Genomic DNA, 19,227 nt, shown 5'->3' on the forward strand with positions numbered 1-19,227 from the left:
AATTCTGTGCAGCCTTGCTAAATTTTAATGCATCTATACTCATTAATTGTTTTTAAGATATATTTAATTTCATCATGGTGGACATAAACAGTTTAAATATCTTTTCTCTACAATAGAAAAATGACATTATTTACCATAATTATTTGCCAATATAAAAACATTGTTTACTATTCCTCTGTAAGCAATCTCTCCAAGTGGGCAAAGAGATCTATTCTTCCTAGTCTAATCTGGTTTATGATGATTGAACACCTACACAGAACTTTAAATAGTGCTTGCAAAGTACTCTGAAAAATCTAAGTAACCCTCTTGACTACTTTTTGAGCAGGTAAATACTGTGTGGTTTGTTTAGAACTGAGCAAATAACACCATTCAAATTCACTTACAGTGGTGTAAACCTGGAAAGATCTCAAAGGAATTACTTTGCTATATAAACGACAGGTATTTAGAGTATGACTCAGTTCCACAGGGTTCTTCATTTTTGGAATTGTGATTATTTGTGTGTTAGATGCAGGTCACTTAGCTGCAGTGAGGAGGACTCACTTTTAAATTATTAGGCTGACCTAACTAAAACATCAGTGTTAAGCCACAACTTACCCAAAAACAAACTCTTCCTTTGGCTTAGTCTTTTTCAGTTTTTTGTTCCCACTTGTCCCACTTGGGGAAAAGGCCCAGATTTCTTCATTCCAGCATCCTTCATGATCTGAGGAGTTACCTTTTCCTGAGCTTCTTTTTCCTGTGATGAAGGCAGAAAATTGTTTCTCATCTTTAGAAAAATGTTCCAAAACAAAGTAAATGCAAAAGAAACTTGTGTACCCAGGCAGTATGGCAACTTATGAAGCCTGACCTTCTTTAAGGCAGTTACAAAACATTTTTCATTTTAAACTGGGCAATGATGATATTGACAACTATTCTGCATCCCCTCTCCTGTCTTTTCCTGGACTATCTCAAAAGTCAGGATCTCTTAAGGTATAAAGAAGAAAGAGATGAAGAGATATACAGTAATAAGCTTCCCTAAATTACAAACTACTTTTTTCTTTTCTGACTGTTCTAATTACACATATAAATCTACGAGTTGGAAAAATACACTTCCAGACATTTCACTGAAAGCTTCCAGATATTATCTCAAATTTGTCCTTCCACAGGATAAAGAGTTCTCACTTACTGCCTACAGCAAATCTAACAACCAAAGCAAAACCAGAGCACATTTGCTTCTTGCAGGATTGAGAACTATGCTCACAACCACAAGAGTTGTTTATATAGAAACAAGGTAATGGTTCGGGGTTACATACATCACAAGTCCTGCACACATCTACCAGAAGGCTGACAAATTAAACAACAAAGCCTTCAGCCAAGAATTTAAAACTCAGATCATGAAAGATGAAAATAGAGCAGTTATGAGTCTGTGAGGTAAGCAGGAACACAGATTACAGAAAAGACCTGCCCTGGAAGAGGGAGCCCAGCCACTCCACCTGTCCCTAGCATCACAGGTGGCCAGACACAATATTCCCACTGCACACTGCTCAAACTCCAGTTTAAACATGCATTTTTGCTTTTCCTCCCAATCCAGGCAGGCTTTTGCAGTTCACGCTGTAAACAAAACACTCAAAGCCACCCACCTCTGTCCACATTAGCGCGCAGAGATGTGAGCATGCCCTCTGACACCAGAGTTTTATAAAGAGCACCTTTGCAAGATCTCTCTGATTTCCTGGAGCCACAGGTTTCTATCTTTTTAACACAGTCACTGTCCTCAGTTTTGATCTGTTCTGGTAAGCTCTGGGGTACCACCTCCTCTGTTGGGGTCAGTGGCTCCACTTTAATGTTATCAGGAGCCTCACATGGTACTTCCTTGCTGGCTTCAATACTAAGGAAATTGGGAGGCTTGGATTCTTTGGTGGTCTCCATTGGTTTCTCCTTTGATGTTTTCTTTTCTTTTGATTTCACTTTTTTCTTTGGTGATTTTGTATCCAACATGCTTCCCTTCACATTTGAGACAGGGCGGTTTTTTTTGCGGGGAGTATCTGCAAGTCTCTCAGCACCCCAGTCCCCCTTGGCCACGGCTTCAATTGTGTACATTACACTTTCAATGTCCGACTCGGAGGACTGCCTCTTTTTACAAGATTTTTTGGGGGTGGATTTTTCATTTGTGTGCCGGTCCAACTTATTTTTTTTCTTTTTCTTCTTTATCTTTTCTGGCTTTAGCCCAAGGATAGTCATGTCACTCATGAAAAGCTCTGGAGAATGGCACATGTGATCCTTTGTGTTATCCTTTCTCTCAAAAGGACTGTTTTCCATTGCAAGACTAGTAAAATCTCTGCATTTTGCAGTTTCTGATTCCTCAGCTTTTGTTTCATCTGGGTTTTGCAATTTTTCTGATTGTTCTACTTTTCTATTACTGGAGTCTTTTACTGTTGTTTTCTCCTGTTCTACTTCCATGTCCTCTGAAACTTCCCCTTCCTCATCTTCCAGTGCTTCCACTTTTGTTTTCCCAGGTTCTTTCACTTTTACTCCTTCTGAAGCAAGGCACATCTAAAATAAGTTTAAAAACAGTCCCATGAAACAAACATCAACTGTTAACATTACTTACTTATACTAGCACGAGCATTTAACAGGGAATCTCTCTGGCATTTTAGTTTAGGAAACAAACTGTGCTACAGGACAGTACTGAAAAACAGGCTGAAGACATGCTGAAACTGATGTAATGGGATGAGGGCTAAGTGCTGGAATAAGGCTGGTAGGTTCATTGTTCTAATAGAAAAAGACTCCCAACTGATCTCAGTGGTGTTTCCTTTAAAGCTCTTTATATCATCTGGAAATCCACTGCTAGACAGATTTTCAGAATATCTGAAATGCAACAGAACAGAGTTATCTCTGACTACTGCCACAGACAATCTACTTGGAATCTCACATCCGTTCCCCTTTCAACTTTCAAATGTCCCTGATACAATTCCTTTCTCCATTTTCTAAATGGCCTTGAAGGAGTAAGGGAAAAAATGTTTACTGAATCTCCCTGAGGTTATTTTCTTTTACTTGAATGTGAGAAATTATTTGGAAGGTAGTAAAAAAGCCTTCTGAATCTTTCTTCTCATGTCACAGACTTATTTTGCAAAAAACTGCAAAGCAGCGGTGGTTGCCATGGTTATCTCCTCCTGGAGATAACACTAATGGAAACCAAAATCCTTATACTATCTGAGGAACATCGATATTCAGAAAAAGAACCGTTAGAAGGTCCTCAAACTGCCATGTTCCTGCAGCACTGACTTAGGAGATCCTCTCTGTTTTGTATCACCTGCAAGCTATGCAGACACATCTACAGAAGGTAGTCCTTCACGGCACCAACCAACAGCCCTTGGGAAGACATGCTTTGTTCTTACTGTCCTCTCTCAAAGCCCCCAAGCTGAATTCCCAGTGCAGTTTTGTTTTTAGAACAAATGTCAACCAGTCACCTGGAGCAAAACCAGATGGAGGAGGCTTGCTTTGAACCAGACATCAGAAGGTTCCCGCAGCTTAGCCCACAGGCCATGTGGTCAGTATGGATATACCTCCCCGAGACACATTGGTTCTCTTTAGGTCCATTTTAGATTTCTCAAATTGGCAAGGCTTTTCTTCCTTGCAAACTAAAAAAGTTTCTCATACCAATTTATGTAAGAATATAACACCAATGATTGGGATGTTTTTGTAGCAGGTTTCCAAAATTCTTGCTGCACAAGGTAGAAATTACTGATCTGGTTCAGGACAAGCTGAGCTGAGCATTGTAAAGCACCAGAGCTTGGGCAACACACAGTATCTATTGGGAAGCAGGTTAGACTAGGCAAAGGAGAACTCCACAACTGTGCTGATGTGGGCTCTTGGTACAAAGGTATTTCTGTGACTTTTTTACCACACTGAAATGTTAAGCACAGCCTGTGATTTTCAAAAGCTAAAGTTCAATCTTTAGGATGGAGCTCGCTGGACTAAGACTATTTTGTCAATTCAACATACATTGCATAGCCAATGGATTTTTTCCTTTTATACATTTGCTTCTTCTGCAGTAGCCAGTAGTACAGAGCTACAGATGTGGCTACAAAAGAAGTGACGTCTGTCTTGTCAGCAAATAAACTTCTAATTAAACAATCTTCAAGACTGGGAAAGCTTAAAAAAAATGTTTAGAAACAAAAAAGGCAAAATTTCAATAATGTGCCATTGGTTTTAACTGCTCCCAGAAGGAAGATCTGCTGAGAGGACCACAGCAGAACTTCTATGTAAGTTACTGACCTGTTAGTTCTCCTGAAAAATAAAATGGGCATGAAAAGCAAAAATAAATGAAAGCATCTCATAACCATTAACATGAATTTATAATGGCAATGTCTGAATTTCATAACACAGTCATCCAGTCCTCTCTCTCAACTATTTGTGTTCCTCAGCTAAGCCCTAAAGACCTCAAAGCCTAAACTAAGAAACCTTGCAGACTTTGGCAATCAATAGCTTTAACTTCTCCATCCCACTGCACCTGGAGCAATTAGTCACCAGTATTTTATTATTACCTCTGCCAGCTGAAATAATGCTGATGTTCCACACTGTTTCGTTAAATCAGAAGGTCCTGAATGGGATGTACTTGAAGAAATCTATGGAGAGAAAAATCAATACAAATAAAACATTCTTTGATCACTACCAATTCTTTCATGTTTATGACACAGCTTTTCAACAGATTGTTTCCCCTCTTCCCAAAATTCATTAATAAGATTATATACTGAAATAGAAGTGTAGACCTGTGCATGCTGGTACGAATAAAAACCCACTCCAACACTGCTCTGCTGGACAACGCCACTGTACACTAAATGATACTTGCACATTTGGGGTTTTTTTTGTCAGGACTCCCTTTGAGGAACAGGATGAACTGAAACACATGCTCTCTCACACAGGAACAGACTCCAGCAGTTAAGCAACAATCTACACCAGCATGCAGCCCAGCTGGTGGTGTTTTTAAAGGCTTAGCAGGACACTGTATTCCAAAATTTTTAATTATTTCATTATCACAGGTTAAGGAGGCTATTTCTTTCAGGTTATGATATTGCCTTCTGGTGTCCTATAGGACTCATATAAAAGAGATGCTCTGAACCCAAAGTTAAGTAAAAGCCCTCAAGCCTTTGGTAATCTTTAGTATTCCTCAGAATAAAAGAAGGCTGTCATGATGATTATCCTCCAAGAATCTTTTTCCTGCATCAGGCCATGATCCTCTTCAGTACTTTAGAGTATTTTGTGTCAGTTTTGAAATGGGTGCAAGGAAATTATCTTTTTCTAAACAACTTTAAAGTATCAGTATCAGGATTGGCCACTAGTTTGAAGAAAATGTTGTATTTTTAAGGACATATCCCATCATCTCAGACCAGCCTTATGGGCTTCTTATACCCCCTTCTTTAGGCTGCACAAGAATGTGGAGTTATAAGGGACTGGGGAACCAAAATATTTACACCCTTTTGTCTCTCCCTGAGCCCACAAACTCAGTTTTCATTGCTCTCAATCAACATGGGCCTACGAAGTCAATTGCAGAATTTGGCCTGTCACTGCCATAAAGGAAATAAACAAAAACCAACACTGTCTCTACATCTGGAAGGTGCAGCTCTTCACAGCGCCTCTCAAGCTCTGATCATCAGAGCTCAGGCCTCCACATGCTGCTGACAGCCAGGTGCTGTTAGTGCTCTGCAGTGGCCTCCTTGCCTTGGTGAGGTGATGCTCCACTCCTGCACTGCCTCCCTTACTCTCATGCCTCCGCACTGAAGGCTAAACACAGCAAGGGACTCAGCAGAGCTGAACAGCAACAACCTCCCAAGCTTCAAATGCAGAGTGGCTCCAACCATTTGTAGAAACTTAGAAATCCTCAGAAGTTTTAGAAAATAATTAAACCCCCTTCTGCATTTTATTTTAATCACCATCTGTGAAATATTGTGAAATATCAAAAAGGAAAGGATAGGGAAGAGAGGTGAAAAAAAAGAAGATAAAATTGTTTAATCTACATAGCAAAGAGATGAAGGAGGAGCAGAGCAGTGTGGTATGCTGAAGAAGACAGGCTCCCACGCACCAGACACTTGCCATGCCAGCAGCATGAAAACAGTAGTCCCCTCCAGTGCACAACATCTGCAGTTTGGAGTTACAGCAAGCTGTCTGCCAAATCCACTTGCAAACCTAAGACACCCTTGAGGTGATTATGAAATGGTTTATTTGGGATGCTTCATACCAGGGACTGAACTGCATCTGAAAATTCAAGCTGAATCTCTCACATATCATTTATTCAACTATGATCCTACATTAGAGATCTCCAAAACTGGGGAAAAAATAAGAAAAAAATCAATAGCACTGATGTCCTACAAGAGCTAGAGACATGGAGGATGTGCCTAGCACATCTGCTGTGTTTTTCCCTGTTTGAATCAGAGCCTTTAACGTCCATTTTGTGTATTAAATTAGGCTTGCAGGACACCATCTGAGCAATCACTGAGAGATCACGGAAACCTATCCAACACACAATGTCATGCTGCCAGACTTAGCTTCGCTTTTTCTGCCACCTGCAGTACAAACTGTGCACTCCTGTGGACAAGCATCTGTCCTCCTACTAAATTAGGGCTTCACAAGCTTCATGGTCGCATCACAACTTCCAATGCTGACTTCTAAAGATCAGGCTGCACACGGCAATAATCCTTACTCCAGAACAGCACTACTCAGCCTGCTGCTGTCCTGTTAGAGGCCATGTTAGAAACTTCTGGTGTCCCTGAGTAAATCCTACCAGCTCTTCTGCTGGCCCAGAGCTGCAACAGCCAAATACCCTTATGGATCACTGATCACAGTTGGGTGTAATCACCCTTGCACAGGCACTGCTGGCAATAGAGCACATAGCCACAAACTCTGCTACTGCCAGAGACTGCCTGTACAGTAAGGCAGATTTTCTTCCACTCACATAAATTCCTATAAAGCCACAGTCTTGCAAGACTAGAACAAGACATGAAATACTTTCATTTCAATGCTTCCAACCTCTGCCTTTTTCCTGAGAGGGACTGATCTCACCAGCAAGAATATAGGGCTGTCTGCAATTAGAGAGGATCCAGAGAACTATTTTCTTTACTGAAACAGGATGTGAATTTGAAACAAAACTAAAACACCACAACAAAAACCAACAAAAGAAGTGTACAAGTAACATGCTAGCATACTTCCTTATTTGTCTGGAATACAGCATGTATCTTCATCTTTCAATCATCACAAAGAATAGCATCTGCACATCAAACCTCAGAGATTTTTGAGTGAATCATCCATATCAAAGAGAAGACCTCTACAAGGCTATATTTAAGACTCACAGAGAATTTCTAGGACCTTGGGGAAACCCGACCCAGCATTCTTGATTACTGCTGACAGCTGCCAATTTCTGAATTTAATACACTGCATCAGCTTCCAACTCTTCATGCAGATTCCTGATGACCTTTCCCTATTCTCAGTCCTCGATTAAGCAATATACCTTCCAATCATCATAACTAAAGCTTTGGTTTTTTAATCCTGGTATCCAGCTCCTCATTAAGAATACTGTTATCTCCTATTTTTGCTGTTCTCCTGAGCATTGTTTTTATTACTGTTATAAAGCAAACTTTCCCAAAAAGAAGTGCAACTTTCTGTGCTGTCTCTAAGAAAATAAGCACATTCACAAGTGTCTAAAAGACTAGGTCCCTGGGACCATAGCCACTGCCTACTTCTCTTGGTATGTCATTATTTACTAATTTATGTTTCTGGAAACACAAAATTTGATACTAGAGCAAACCTTAAACAATTCATACTTTTTTTGTGGAAAAGTTATACACATCCTCCCCTTCTGACACTAGTGGGTATAACTTTACCTCTGCCAGCTGGAAGAGTGCCGACTTCCCACAGTGCTTTACTGGCTCAGGACTTGGCAACTGGGAAGTGTTTGATGAGATCTAGGTTACAAATGAAGAGAGGAGAAAATATTTCAGTGGCACACAGGAAAGACAGAAAGGGAGGGGAAAAAAGAATGGAATATAAGAGATTAGTTAAATTTTAGCTCTTTCTGGCAAAAGGCCCTACTTCAGACAGGCAACCCCACCCAAGAAACACTTAACAGATATGTAGAAAACAGAAGAACACAAGCAAATACCACATTCCTTCCTTAGATTATGTTCACGGATACTCGATGTTTATAACTGTCCACGGCTAATATTCTGTCATGCTGTGTGTTTTACATAAGTTTTATGTGACAAAGTGAACAAATCATACCTGTGGCTTAAAAATATGCCCTATTAGTTGTTAAGGTTAAATTAAATTCTCCCAGAAGGTCTGGGCAGTATTTCCCATTATTTAGACATAGAAGAGGACCATCTGTCCTCACAGGCAGTTCTTGTTTCACTTTCTTTAGTTATGAAAAAGGCAATAAGACCTATATCTGGAGATTAAATCTAGCCTCCCAAAGAGCTGCTGGTGTGCCAGCACCTTTGATAAGTAAATAACTACCATTACCACTTTAGGGAATTGCTTTTACAGCCAAATTTTTTCAGACCTGCTTTCCAGTGCAGCATTATGAATTCAGAAATGCAAGAAATTTCTGATATGTGACCTTTTTTGGCATAGCATTGCATGGTAGTATTTGACTTAGAAGCCTTTAAAAGCCTTGGGACAAAATCATCCATGTTTCTATGGTATCTCCCTCACTACAAAAATCACATTTAGGACCATGATTACGCAGGTAGTGACAGGACAAGGCCAATGGTTTTAAAGTGAAAGAGGGCAGGTTTATGGCAGATGTTACAAAAAATTCTTAACTCAGAGGATGGTGAGGCACTGGAACAGGTGGCCCAGAGAAGCTGGTGTTCAGGGCCAGGCTGGATGGGGCTTTGAGAGACCTCATGGAGTGGACCTCATGCATGCGGCAGGGGGGCTGGAACAAGATGAGCTTTATGGTCCCTTCCAATTCAAACCATCCTATGGTTCTATGATCTTCCAGATGCAAAAAATATCATGTTTGCCTTTCTCCTTGTAATAAATTCTCTCTTTTGAACTAGGTTATTTGAAGAATTTATCTTTCAATTACCTGTCAAAGAATTTATATTACACTCCCCACCACATCCTCCTCCACCAAAATCCAGGACATCCATTTCACTTAAAGCTATTTAAGTACAGCGAATAATACTCAAATGTGCAACAACAGTAATTTTTAATATTGAACTGAAATATTTCAACATCCTAGTTTTGCTTTGAGACAGTTCAGTGAACCTGCTCAGGACCCCCCTTGACTAAGTGATCTTGTACACTGCACTTCAACTTTTTTATCTTTCTATTTTAACAAATGCTCATCTCAATGATTTTTTTTTGCATAACATGAATGGCAGAAAAAGGATAGAACAACACCCACACATACTGAATTATAACTTGAGAATATACAGGCATATCTTGCCTCCTGATGCAGAAAGTGAGGAAACAGTAAAGAAATTTTGACAAGACAATAGGTGCTCCTAACAAAATGTGAGATCTTTAGAGTACTAAAAGAAAGAGAGGAAGGAGAAACTTCATCTCAGAAAAAAAAACCAAAAACCTTTAAAGAGCTAAGAAAACAAACAGCAAGTGACAGAAGCATGTAACTCATTCTGATGAAGTTATTGGCCAAACATCAGAAGGAAAAGAATGGCTGATCAATTAGCTCTCAGTGAGGTTACAGATCCTATTCCCTGTCTTAAGGACATCTCCCAGATTTAAAAATAATCAGAATCCCCAGTACTACAACCACAAACAGCCCTTTACTGATGTGGAGTTTTAACTGGAGGATCATTAGGATCAAGTTACTATATTTTATTACAATACAGGTGGGGCTTTAGCTATTATATTACATTTTAGTTTGCAAAAGTAGCTGGAACTACTTTTTCATATTCCTTCTAGAACAGGCATTTAATTCCAACACAAACATTTAATAATTTCAGTATGTGGGCAAACAGCAAATACATTTTTCTTTACTTGGGAAGATTACAGCTTTACATGTGGAAGTTGGAAGAGAAAACACTCACTAGCTTTTACACTCCAAATTTCAAGGTATTTTGATCAAAAGTTTTGGATTCAAACTTCCTGTTCTGCACAGAAATAAACACAGAGCAAACCTTCTCAAAGTGAGCATGTGAGAATGCAGCATGGACAAAATCCTCCTGAGTCATGCTTTTTATCTTAAATGAAAATAACATGCTGGACTAGCAAAAAAAAAAAAAATCCACCTTGTTGCATACTGCACATGACTGGCTTTGTTTTTTTCTTTTTAATTACATCACTTTAAGAAAAAATTTAGAAAAGCTGCTGAAAGCAAAGAGTTTGGTGGTTGTGGATTCATTTTATTTTAAAGATGGTTCAACTAGCAATTCTTTTGCTTCCATACCCCAGAAGCCTTTTCTTTAGTAATGAATAAGAGTTTAGGAAAGTAAATCCAAGAGGTACTCATCTTTCAAGGAAGCAATCACCACCATCTGTTCACATTTGCCAAACACAGATGCAGTAAGACCATGAGAGCAAGGGGTCCCATCTGCTCTGCTTCCCTCTCATGGCAAGGAAAGGGACAGTGACCAGTCCCTGTGAGCAGATAGCCTGCAAACAGTCACTGCCCTAAGGAACACAGCCCATTGCTCAGAAATCACAGCCTTTCCATACAGGTTCAAATGAGAAGGACAAAAGTAGGGCCAACTACTCGCAAGGTCAGAAGCATGAGAAAGCCAAAAGCATAACTTGACAACAATCCAAACTTCAAAAAGCTCTTATGAGGATGTCACATCATCTTTGAAGACCTCCAAGGCATTTGCCTGTGCACCCACAAAACCGAATGAAGTCTTGCTTCCAGGATTTTCATCATCTGTTGTGGCAAGTCACTGGGCAGGCCTCATTAGGCATATCCTGAACAGCTTTAATTGACAACTACAGCACTTGGGCTAGACAACCAGATGAAAGATTAACTGAGGCTATAAAGACAAAAAGAATCCCATGCTACTCTACACATAATGAGCTGTTTCTGAGTGACAGGGCACTTGTACTCCTGGGGTAAAGGTGTCTGTTTTAAATGACAAACCTACTCAGTGGGATCACTGTCTTCACAAAGAAGCACTTTTACTCACCCTGCTGCAAGGGCGGTGAAGAGAAAGGCAACATATGAGGAACACCCAGCCAGAACCAAAACTGAGCTGGGATGGCTGCCAGAAGTCTCCAGGCACATCAGACCAGAGCACACTTCACATTTCTTCACAGGTCTACTTGGCTACTGGTTAAATAACTACTTTCTCTCCTTCTCTTTTTTCTTTTGTAGCACTGTACATTGCTGACAGCAGCCCACTGCAAATTGCTTGCCATAATTTAGTTCTCGAAATGCAGTAATGCATTCATATAGACAAGATGCAATAAGAAGTGGCACAGTAAGGAATAGGACTTTTGCCAAATTTCACAAAGACAGCCTGTGCAAATGAAAGCCCTTATAGCTGAAAGAGCACAAGCAGCTTTAATAGCAGGGGAGAAAGCTTAAAGAGGTTCTGTAACATGCTCAATACGTTCCCCAGGAGCAACCTAAATTAAATCATCAGGCTACAAGCTAAGAAAAAACACCATTTCTCTACTGCTATAGATAAAAAATGATGTTCATCGCTGTCATTAAGGTTTTGCAGGAAGAATAACCATGGCTAACAAGGTAGGTTTTAAAATTTTTTTCTTTTTTTTTCTCTTGACCAGATTTCTGTCTCCTATTTCCAGCCACAGAACAAAACCAACACCTCCAGACTGCACACACATTTAAATATTTTTACAAGAAAAAGAGATTAACCCTGACTCTAAAACTGTCCTCAGTAAATCCTGATTAACTTTCTAAGCACCTCTTCTACCTAATATTTGATGATTCATATGTGTACTCCAATGTGCCAAAGCTCACTCAGCATACTGGAATGCAACTAAACACACTATCACATCAGTATGACAATTTTCAGGTTTGTCATTTTGTTTGTTCAGTGAGGAGAGGAAATGATTTTAGGTTCTGTGAAATTCTGAGAGTATGGCTAAGCCAGGTTTTATGTGACAATTTAGGAATGTTGTACTAAATGCAATACATACTCTGTTCAACTCTGCAGATACCCAGAATGACTGAGATTTTTGCAACTAAGTTAGCAGATTCACTTAGAGTATTATTCCAGTATTTTGCAATAAAATTAACACAAAATGTTCTCCAGTTTGTATCTTTTAACTTGATTTAAAAGTCTAGCTTCAGCACATAGTTTCATCCTGCTCAATTCTAATTTTCTCAAAAGAGCTTTGCAAATTGACTTCTAACTTTCAAAACTGTGGTTTACAATCATGAAAACACTTTCATGATTAGAGTTATTAACTGTATTGTATCTTTTATAGGAGTGTTTGTAGCCAGGTATTTTTGGGCACCTGAATTAGTAAATTGGTTTGTCTTCCTTGGCCCCCCTAAGAAAAACACCAAGGCCCATTCCAGCCAAGCTAAAAAACCACAGTAGACAATTAGCTCAACATTACACAGAAGGAAGTGTGTGACACACAGAATAACAATCAGGGTATCTTTTAATCCCTTTATGCTCCTCTGCAATAGCACCAGCTCCAATCCCAGCCTTTTCAGGCACACACAAAATGCACCTGTGCCTTGAATGATTCTGCAAGCAGTATCAGACTCCCCCAAATGGGCAAGAAGAGTAAATGTGTGAAAGTCAATTCACAGAGGCACATTCAACACGTGGGAGAAGAAATTCCTAAAAGCAGCATTTCACAAACTCTAAATCTTCAATATGTGGAGGAAGGCAGAAAAGCTATGTACTTATGGGAACCGATAGGCTTGGTAAGTCGCCACTTAACTGATGCTGTTAAATATCCTTGTGGCTGCTGTGATAAGCTTCCTTTGACCTGCAAGGATTCTCCAAATGATTCCTGCCTCTAGGGCAATCACCATTCTGCCCTGCTGCAGCCTCTTCCACAGACAGTGCAGTGTCATTACAGAATGTCTTTTAATTGCTGTTTTCCTAGATGTAAATTAAAAGGCCATTTGGATAGTAAGTCTGTAGTGGTTCTTTGGGTATGGAAGGCTAGGTAATGTTCACAAGCCCAATACCTCTCAGCTGGTAGAACTGGCCAACATCTCATCCAGTCACTGGTAATTCACCCCACGGTTTTCTTAACACAATACTGTCAGGAAGATATACATCTCCTGATGGGAATCTCTGATAAGACAGGGTGCTCAGCCATTCACTGGCAACTCTTACCGGTTCCTTGCTTCCTCCCATCCTCCCCCACCACATTCAGCCATTGTACCTCAGCAAACTGAAACAATGCAGACTCCTCCGTTTGTTTTACTGCCCCCAGGACTCCAGGCTGTGAGGTGTTGGAAGAGATCTGTCAGGAAAACAATTATGCTTGTATTACCTAACTGTTCAGTTTCAGTATCACACTTCAACATGCTAAATTTATAATCTGTCATAAAAAGATTCCTGGTACTCCAGAGTATGCAAACAAGTTCCAACACACCCTTAGAACAAACAGTATCTGCTTTCCAGGAAACACATAAACAGGTGATCTGTGAAATGGTAATCTTGAATTACTTTTCAGAAGGAAAATCCTTCCTAGAATCTACAAAATAAGCTTTTTTTGAAGGGCTTTTTTTCTGCCTGCTGATATATCAAAGAAGGGCTAGCAACAAATACTTAACACTGTATTGTATTTCACAGTTCAGTGGAAGACCTGAGCCTGCAGAATGGTGGTGATGACAGAGCACAAATTGCTACTTAGTACAGAAGGTAAGCGCGGACAGAAACACAATGTGCGCAGGTATTTTGTGTTACCAGATCTATCCCCCACACTAAGGTAACTGCATTTCATAGTTTAACTTGTGTCAATTAGTTTTGCTGCAAATGACACCTCTGATTAATGTCGGACTTCACTACAAGTATCAATTATTTTGCCACTGACACACATACCTACCATGCACTGGTTAGGTGCACCCTCTCTACAGGATGTTTAACATCCTTGAAAAATAAGACTAGCTAATTTGCATTTCTAATTACTGATCATCAGTAGCCTACTTCTAAACCACATGCTTTAGCAGTGCAGGTGAGCTTGTTTCCTGGCACCCACTAAAAATTTTCTTCAATGGGTAAGGAAAAGCCTGAGGTCAGAAACCCTTAGCAAGGGCACATCTGGCAGCACACAATTCCTGCCTACCACCACATGAGTCTGGCACTTCCCTCCTTCAGCACTGTAAAATGAACTGAAACAATTATGTGAGCTGGTATTTGTCTTACTCTTTAAAAGATTCAGCAGTGAAATTCAATACAAGACATTACTCTACTGACAGTATAAGCACACAGAAGCATCTCAGAAATATGGGAAGATGGATGTTGAATCATTACCACAAAAGTGGCGTAAGTGATACTGGAATTAACCAATTCTAAGAAGCATCTAAGTATTGCTTTTCATTGCTGGCACACCAGGCATTTCCTCTTCCTAACAAGAAAAGCCAGCAGGCTGTTTAAGAGCCTAATTACAGGTTATCTACTTCACTCTGGCCATTATCTTTAATCAGAAATAAAGGATCAGTGCTCCAATTTACTTCTAATATATTTGAAAGACTCAGATCTTAAGCTGGAATTCAAGGGCTTGTGCACTGATATTAAAATATCCAACTGAAAAAGAAGTCCCATTTCTTGTGTGCTAGGATTGCAATGTATCTGCTCCCAAAGTAATGATCTTTTAGGGAGGAGTATGAAAGTGCACAAGGGAATGGGTAATAAAGACACACAAGTCGAATTCACAGCTGGTGTGAATACAGGTAATAAAAAGCCCTCACTATGACAAAATTTCTTTCCATATACACTTACTTAAAAACTACCCAGTGTCTTGTAAAATCAGTATCTATACAACTAAATATTTCTGTGTCATGTATTATGATTATTTCAAGAAACAACTGATGCTTGCAGAGGGCTAGAGTTCCTTGCAATTTCATTTTTGTCATGTTATTTACATCTATGAAACCCATTAAGACTTGGATGAAACTCTTCAAAGAAAAAGAGCAATAACACACACACCACAGTTACACTTCTAGCAATAACTGGAGTATGTTGACAAAAATATTGTACACTGCAAAATCAAAGCACACTTGCATAGAGCTGTTTGGTGGATCTAGAAGAAAATTTTGGAGAGTCAAGAACTAGAATGATTTTTGATGGAGCCAATGACGAAAGCAGCCACACTAGATTAGAAACATCCAAATACAAGTTAAAACCTTAGTTAATAAGTCTCTAGTTTAAAACTAAGTGCAGGAATGACATATCTCCAAATTATAGCTTAAACCAGGTGCTCCATTATTGCACCTGGGTTTCCACCAGGGTCCCAAACACACTCTCTTGCACTTCAAGTCTTACCAACCTGATAAATGATTCAACAGCATAAACCCAAAAATTAGGGAACAAATAAAAACATCAATTTTAGTTAAAGACATTTGATTTTTCTTTCAGCTGGACATCAGATGCTTCTTAAAAGGATTCACTTAGGAAAAAAAACCCTTTTAAAGAAACTCACCTCTGCAAACTGAAACAATGATGACTTCTGACAGGCTTCTGTAGAATTAGATGTATCAGACTGGCAAGTACTGGAGGAAACCTGAAAAAAGGAGAGTGCAGGGTAAGACCTCAAAGGTGCTTCCCTCAAGCTAAAAACAACAGTGAGCAGAAGAAACCATTTAAGAGAAGAAGGGCAAGCTAATGTTTCACAGTCCTGGAAAGATTAAATCATATTTACAGATGAAAACATTGTTTAGCACCCATTATAATGCATTTGAAAACTGTCTTAGAAAAGAAGACCACAAAAATACCAGGCTTTTCTTCTCCTTTTATGATTCTGAACTTGTCAGAATAGTTTTATACATTAGAATACTCAATGGATTATACTGGACTACACACATAACCATCTTGTATTGGTGATGCTATCAACACTGCTATATCTGTAATTTGTGCTATAATTGAGAGTAAGATTACATAGAAGGTAAAAAAATATTTTGAAGACACAGTTGATGACAGAAATACTAATTAGAAAAATAATCTCCAATCATAACAGCATGAAAATAAGTAGATAAGGGTAGCACAAGCCTAAAATTTCTCTAATCATATACCTAAACATACATTTTAGGGGTGCTTTTGAGAAGCAGTGCAAGAAAGTCATTATAACTGAAAACAAAATACAAACAAATGACCGTTCAAAACCAAAAGCCTTATTTGAATTAACACATCTTAGCCATGGTATTCTTATTAGCTAGAAATGTGTTAATCAAGCATTATTCTGTAAAAGAATTCTATCAAATAGGGTACATTCATTAAGTGTCACATTTGAGTGTAAAAGATTTACATGTGTAACTCCTAGGAGAATGAAGTACTGTTAGTATAAAATAAGGTATATAACATGGCTTGTAAGAAACAGAAAAAAAGGAAGGAAGCTTTGTGAGATTTGATAAAAAATAACAGGATGGAAATTTTTTCCCTAACAACTTTTTTCCCCTCAAAATTTCAGTTTACTTAACAAATTCAAAATTAAATGTGGGGCTTTTTCTTATTCATTACCTAAGCAAGTAAATCAACAGCTTTTATTGGTGAAAGCACATGAGATTTAGCTACTGACTGCACCTGTTGGTAGTAAGCACAAAGCCCCACAGCTCACGCAGCTTGCCCTGCTGCTGTTTGTCTGAGATCCTGAAGCACTGCAATAGCAACAGCAGCATTTGCCTTCAGGAATCTGCTACCCACGCTCCCCTGGAAACACAAAATCCAAGCGTAGCAACCCAGAGGACAAGGGGAAATTCACCAATGTGACAATTTGCTTACATATACAAACAAACTTACTTCTTCCCTGCCAGAAACCTCATCAGCAACAGTGACTCCTGTTAAACACTGAGCAGGATGTTTCATCAGTGTACTATGGGAGTACAGCAATCCAAAGGGCTCCAAAGAATGTAATTCTAATGTCTGTCTTCTGCCTTTTTAGTAGGTTGTGCTACTGTTTTCACTGATATAATGGTTATTACTGACTTTTATCATGTTTCTGTATAGTCTGTTTAAAACATCTGTGCCTCAACAGTAGTCTGGACTACTACCAGAAAAGTATCTGGCTACTTTTGAGAGACCCATCTCCAAAGATCTGAGATTCTGCAAAGGTGCAAATATGTAAGGCTGCTGCTTGCACATCTGAGCATTCATTTGGTTATTTTAGGCCACTGCACTGGTGGGATTCTTAAAAGAATAACCGAATTTTGGACTTGTTTCCCATATTTTCTACAGTTCGACCAGCTCTTTTATACCACTTAGCTCTGAGTTTGGAGCCATTGAGCCATGGACCCCAGGAGCACCATGCTGGAGTGGAAGTCCCCTTCCAAGAGGGGCTATCTGGGCTCAGCCCCCACAACACAGGTGCTGTCAGACACTCGGGATGAGCCTTCTCGCTGCCTTGGAGGGTATGTGCTGCGGGCTGGGCACAGCTTGTACACCTGGTGGTACCAGAACCACTTGCTGTGGGAGGTATGAAGCCCAGTTTTCTACAGGTTTGTGTGTAGAGAACAGATTGCTGGTGCTCAGTAACTCAGTGGAGGTTTTGTGGTTGGAACCACTATGTTTTTCCTATCAATTTCTGCTACTCCTTAAAAAGTTAATGCTGTTGCTTTTACTTGGCAGAGCACTAATTGGACCTTGTTTCTTCTACTCTGCTGCTCCTCAAACACTCTTGACCTGTGGGAAACTTCTTATCTCCACGACTTCTACCATTTGCCAGGCTGAACCTGATCAAAGCATTAAAATAATTACCAGAAGAGCAGATGCACAGATAGTGCCATTTTGTACATCCCATTTCCTGCTCTAATAAAATGTCCTCAACATCCTATTTCTTCCTCCAAGCCTTCTCTTGAGCTGCACTGAGAGATTTTTCACTTCTGATTCACACTTTGCACAGACCCTGCATCACATGTAAGACAGCCTTTTGCTCTCAAAAAGAAGGAAACCACAGGCCTTCCTTTCCCTGCAGGTTACCACAACCTGCTCTGAAACGATCACACGGAACAAGGGTGGAAATCCCTGGGCCGGCCGCGCCCTGACCGCTGCGAGGCGTTAGCGCCGGCAGACAGGCAGGCTTTGGAGGCCGCTCCGGATGTCGGGATTCCTGGGCAGTAACCTACCGAGAGCCCACTAGGTGCTGCTGTAAGGCAAGGAAAGGGCCTGACGGACGAGTACGGGCGATGTGCAGGGAGGCGAACGGGCAAGCAAGGAGCGCTGCTCACCCGGCTTCAGCCTTGCTGCCAATAACCTGCGGCGAGGACTGGGCTTTGCCTGGCACAACCACAGCAGCTGGAGATGATCCGTCAGGCATCTCTGCTCAGGTGTTCAGTAAAATACGCTCACACACCACTGTCTTGTGTAACCGATGAAAGCATTCAAAATGCAGGGGGAAACTCAGTGCATATCCATGTCCTTTGCCTGTAAGGTCTGTAGCTTCTCTTGCCTATCTGCTTAGTAACGACAGCTGCTGCCTAGAAATCAATCACCCACCACCACTGGATTCTGTCACCAGAAGAGAAACTCTCTAATCTACTACAAAAATTTGCAAAACCAGGAACATACTGGCCACATATAGAGATTGCAACTGAAGTCTCAAAACAATTTTGTAAATATCACTGTTGTGCCTCTTCCCTTCCTCCTGCTGGCTGGTCACTTGGTTACCTGACATCTGGGCTTCTGACAACTTGAAGATTAAACTCCTCACTTGAAAAACCCCTATCCATTCATTTAGCATACACTTGCCAGAACATCAGCAGATGTTGAATACTTTTCATTGGATTAGCAGACCTCTAAGTACAATGTCCTTCACCCTCTCTCAAGTGCTGAGCAAAACTGTGCCAGTGTTGCCCTTTCCTCTGTTAACAACTTTAAAATTGTAGGAATATGTAAGACTTATGCTTACAAGGCTACCCGAGGCTGCATAATCATACATACCCACAGCAGTCAATATGCATGTGACAGCTAATCCTGTGTCTGGCAGATCCCCAGTTTAAGAATCATATATGTGTACATGTATCTTAAGTGTATACACACACTTTCATGATAATTTAGACTACATGTTATAATTTAGACCACTCTTTAAAATATGACAGTGTCTGTCCTTTTCTAAAAATTGAAATTGCCAAGGCTTTAGATGTACAATATAAAT

The 19,227-nt window shown here is 40.0% G+C and overlaps 1 protein-coding gene and 1 long non-coding RNA gene across 10 annotated transcripts in view; one reads left to right on the plus strand and one right to left on the minus strand.

Moving 5' to 3' along the window:
- BBX (BBX high mobility group box domain containing) overlaps window positions 1-19,227 on the minus strand; it is a 150,091-nt gene that overhangs the window by 39,411 nt on the left and 91,453 nt on the right. For 8 of the 9 annotated variants that reach the window (XM_071433500.1, XM_071433497.1, XM_071433494.1 and 5 more), the window contains 6 exons: window positions 15,565-15,645; window positions 13,303-13,383; window positions 7,851-7,931; window positions 4,521-4,601; window positions 1,617-2,526; window positions 595-733 (listed from right to left, as the gene is read on the minus strand). In XM_071433500.1, the coding sequence (XP_071289601.1) occupies window positions 595-733; window positions 1,617-2,526; window positions 4,521-4,601; window positions 7,851-7,931; window positions 13,303-13,383; window positions 15,565-15,645 (1,373 nt within the window). The remainder of the gene's footprint in view (window positions 1-594; window positions 734-1,616; window positions 2,527-4,520; window positions 4,602-7,850; window positions 7,932-13,302; window positions 13,384-15,564; window positions 15,646-19,227) is intronic. The other variant, XM_071433495.1, reaches the window with a different exon arrangement.
- Window positions 11,500-17,381, plus strand: LOC139592994 (uncharacterized). The gene is made up of 3 exons (XR_011680174.1): window positions 11,500-11,674; window positions 13,716-13,784; window positions 17,313-17,381. It is a non-coding gene; the product is annotated as an uncharacterized lncRNA (long non-coding RNA).

Source organism: Agelaius tricolor, unplaced genomic scaffold, assembly GCF_023055355.1.
Source record: "Agelaius tricolor isolate 1412-34295 unplaced genomic scaffold, bAgeTri1.0.p SCAF_9, whole genome shotgun sequence".
NCBI lineage: Eukaryota > Metazoa > Chordata > Aves > Passeriformes > Icteridae > Agelaius > Agelaius tricolor.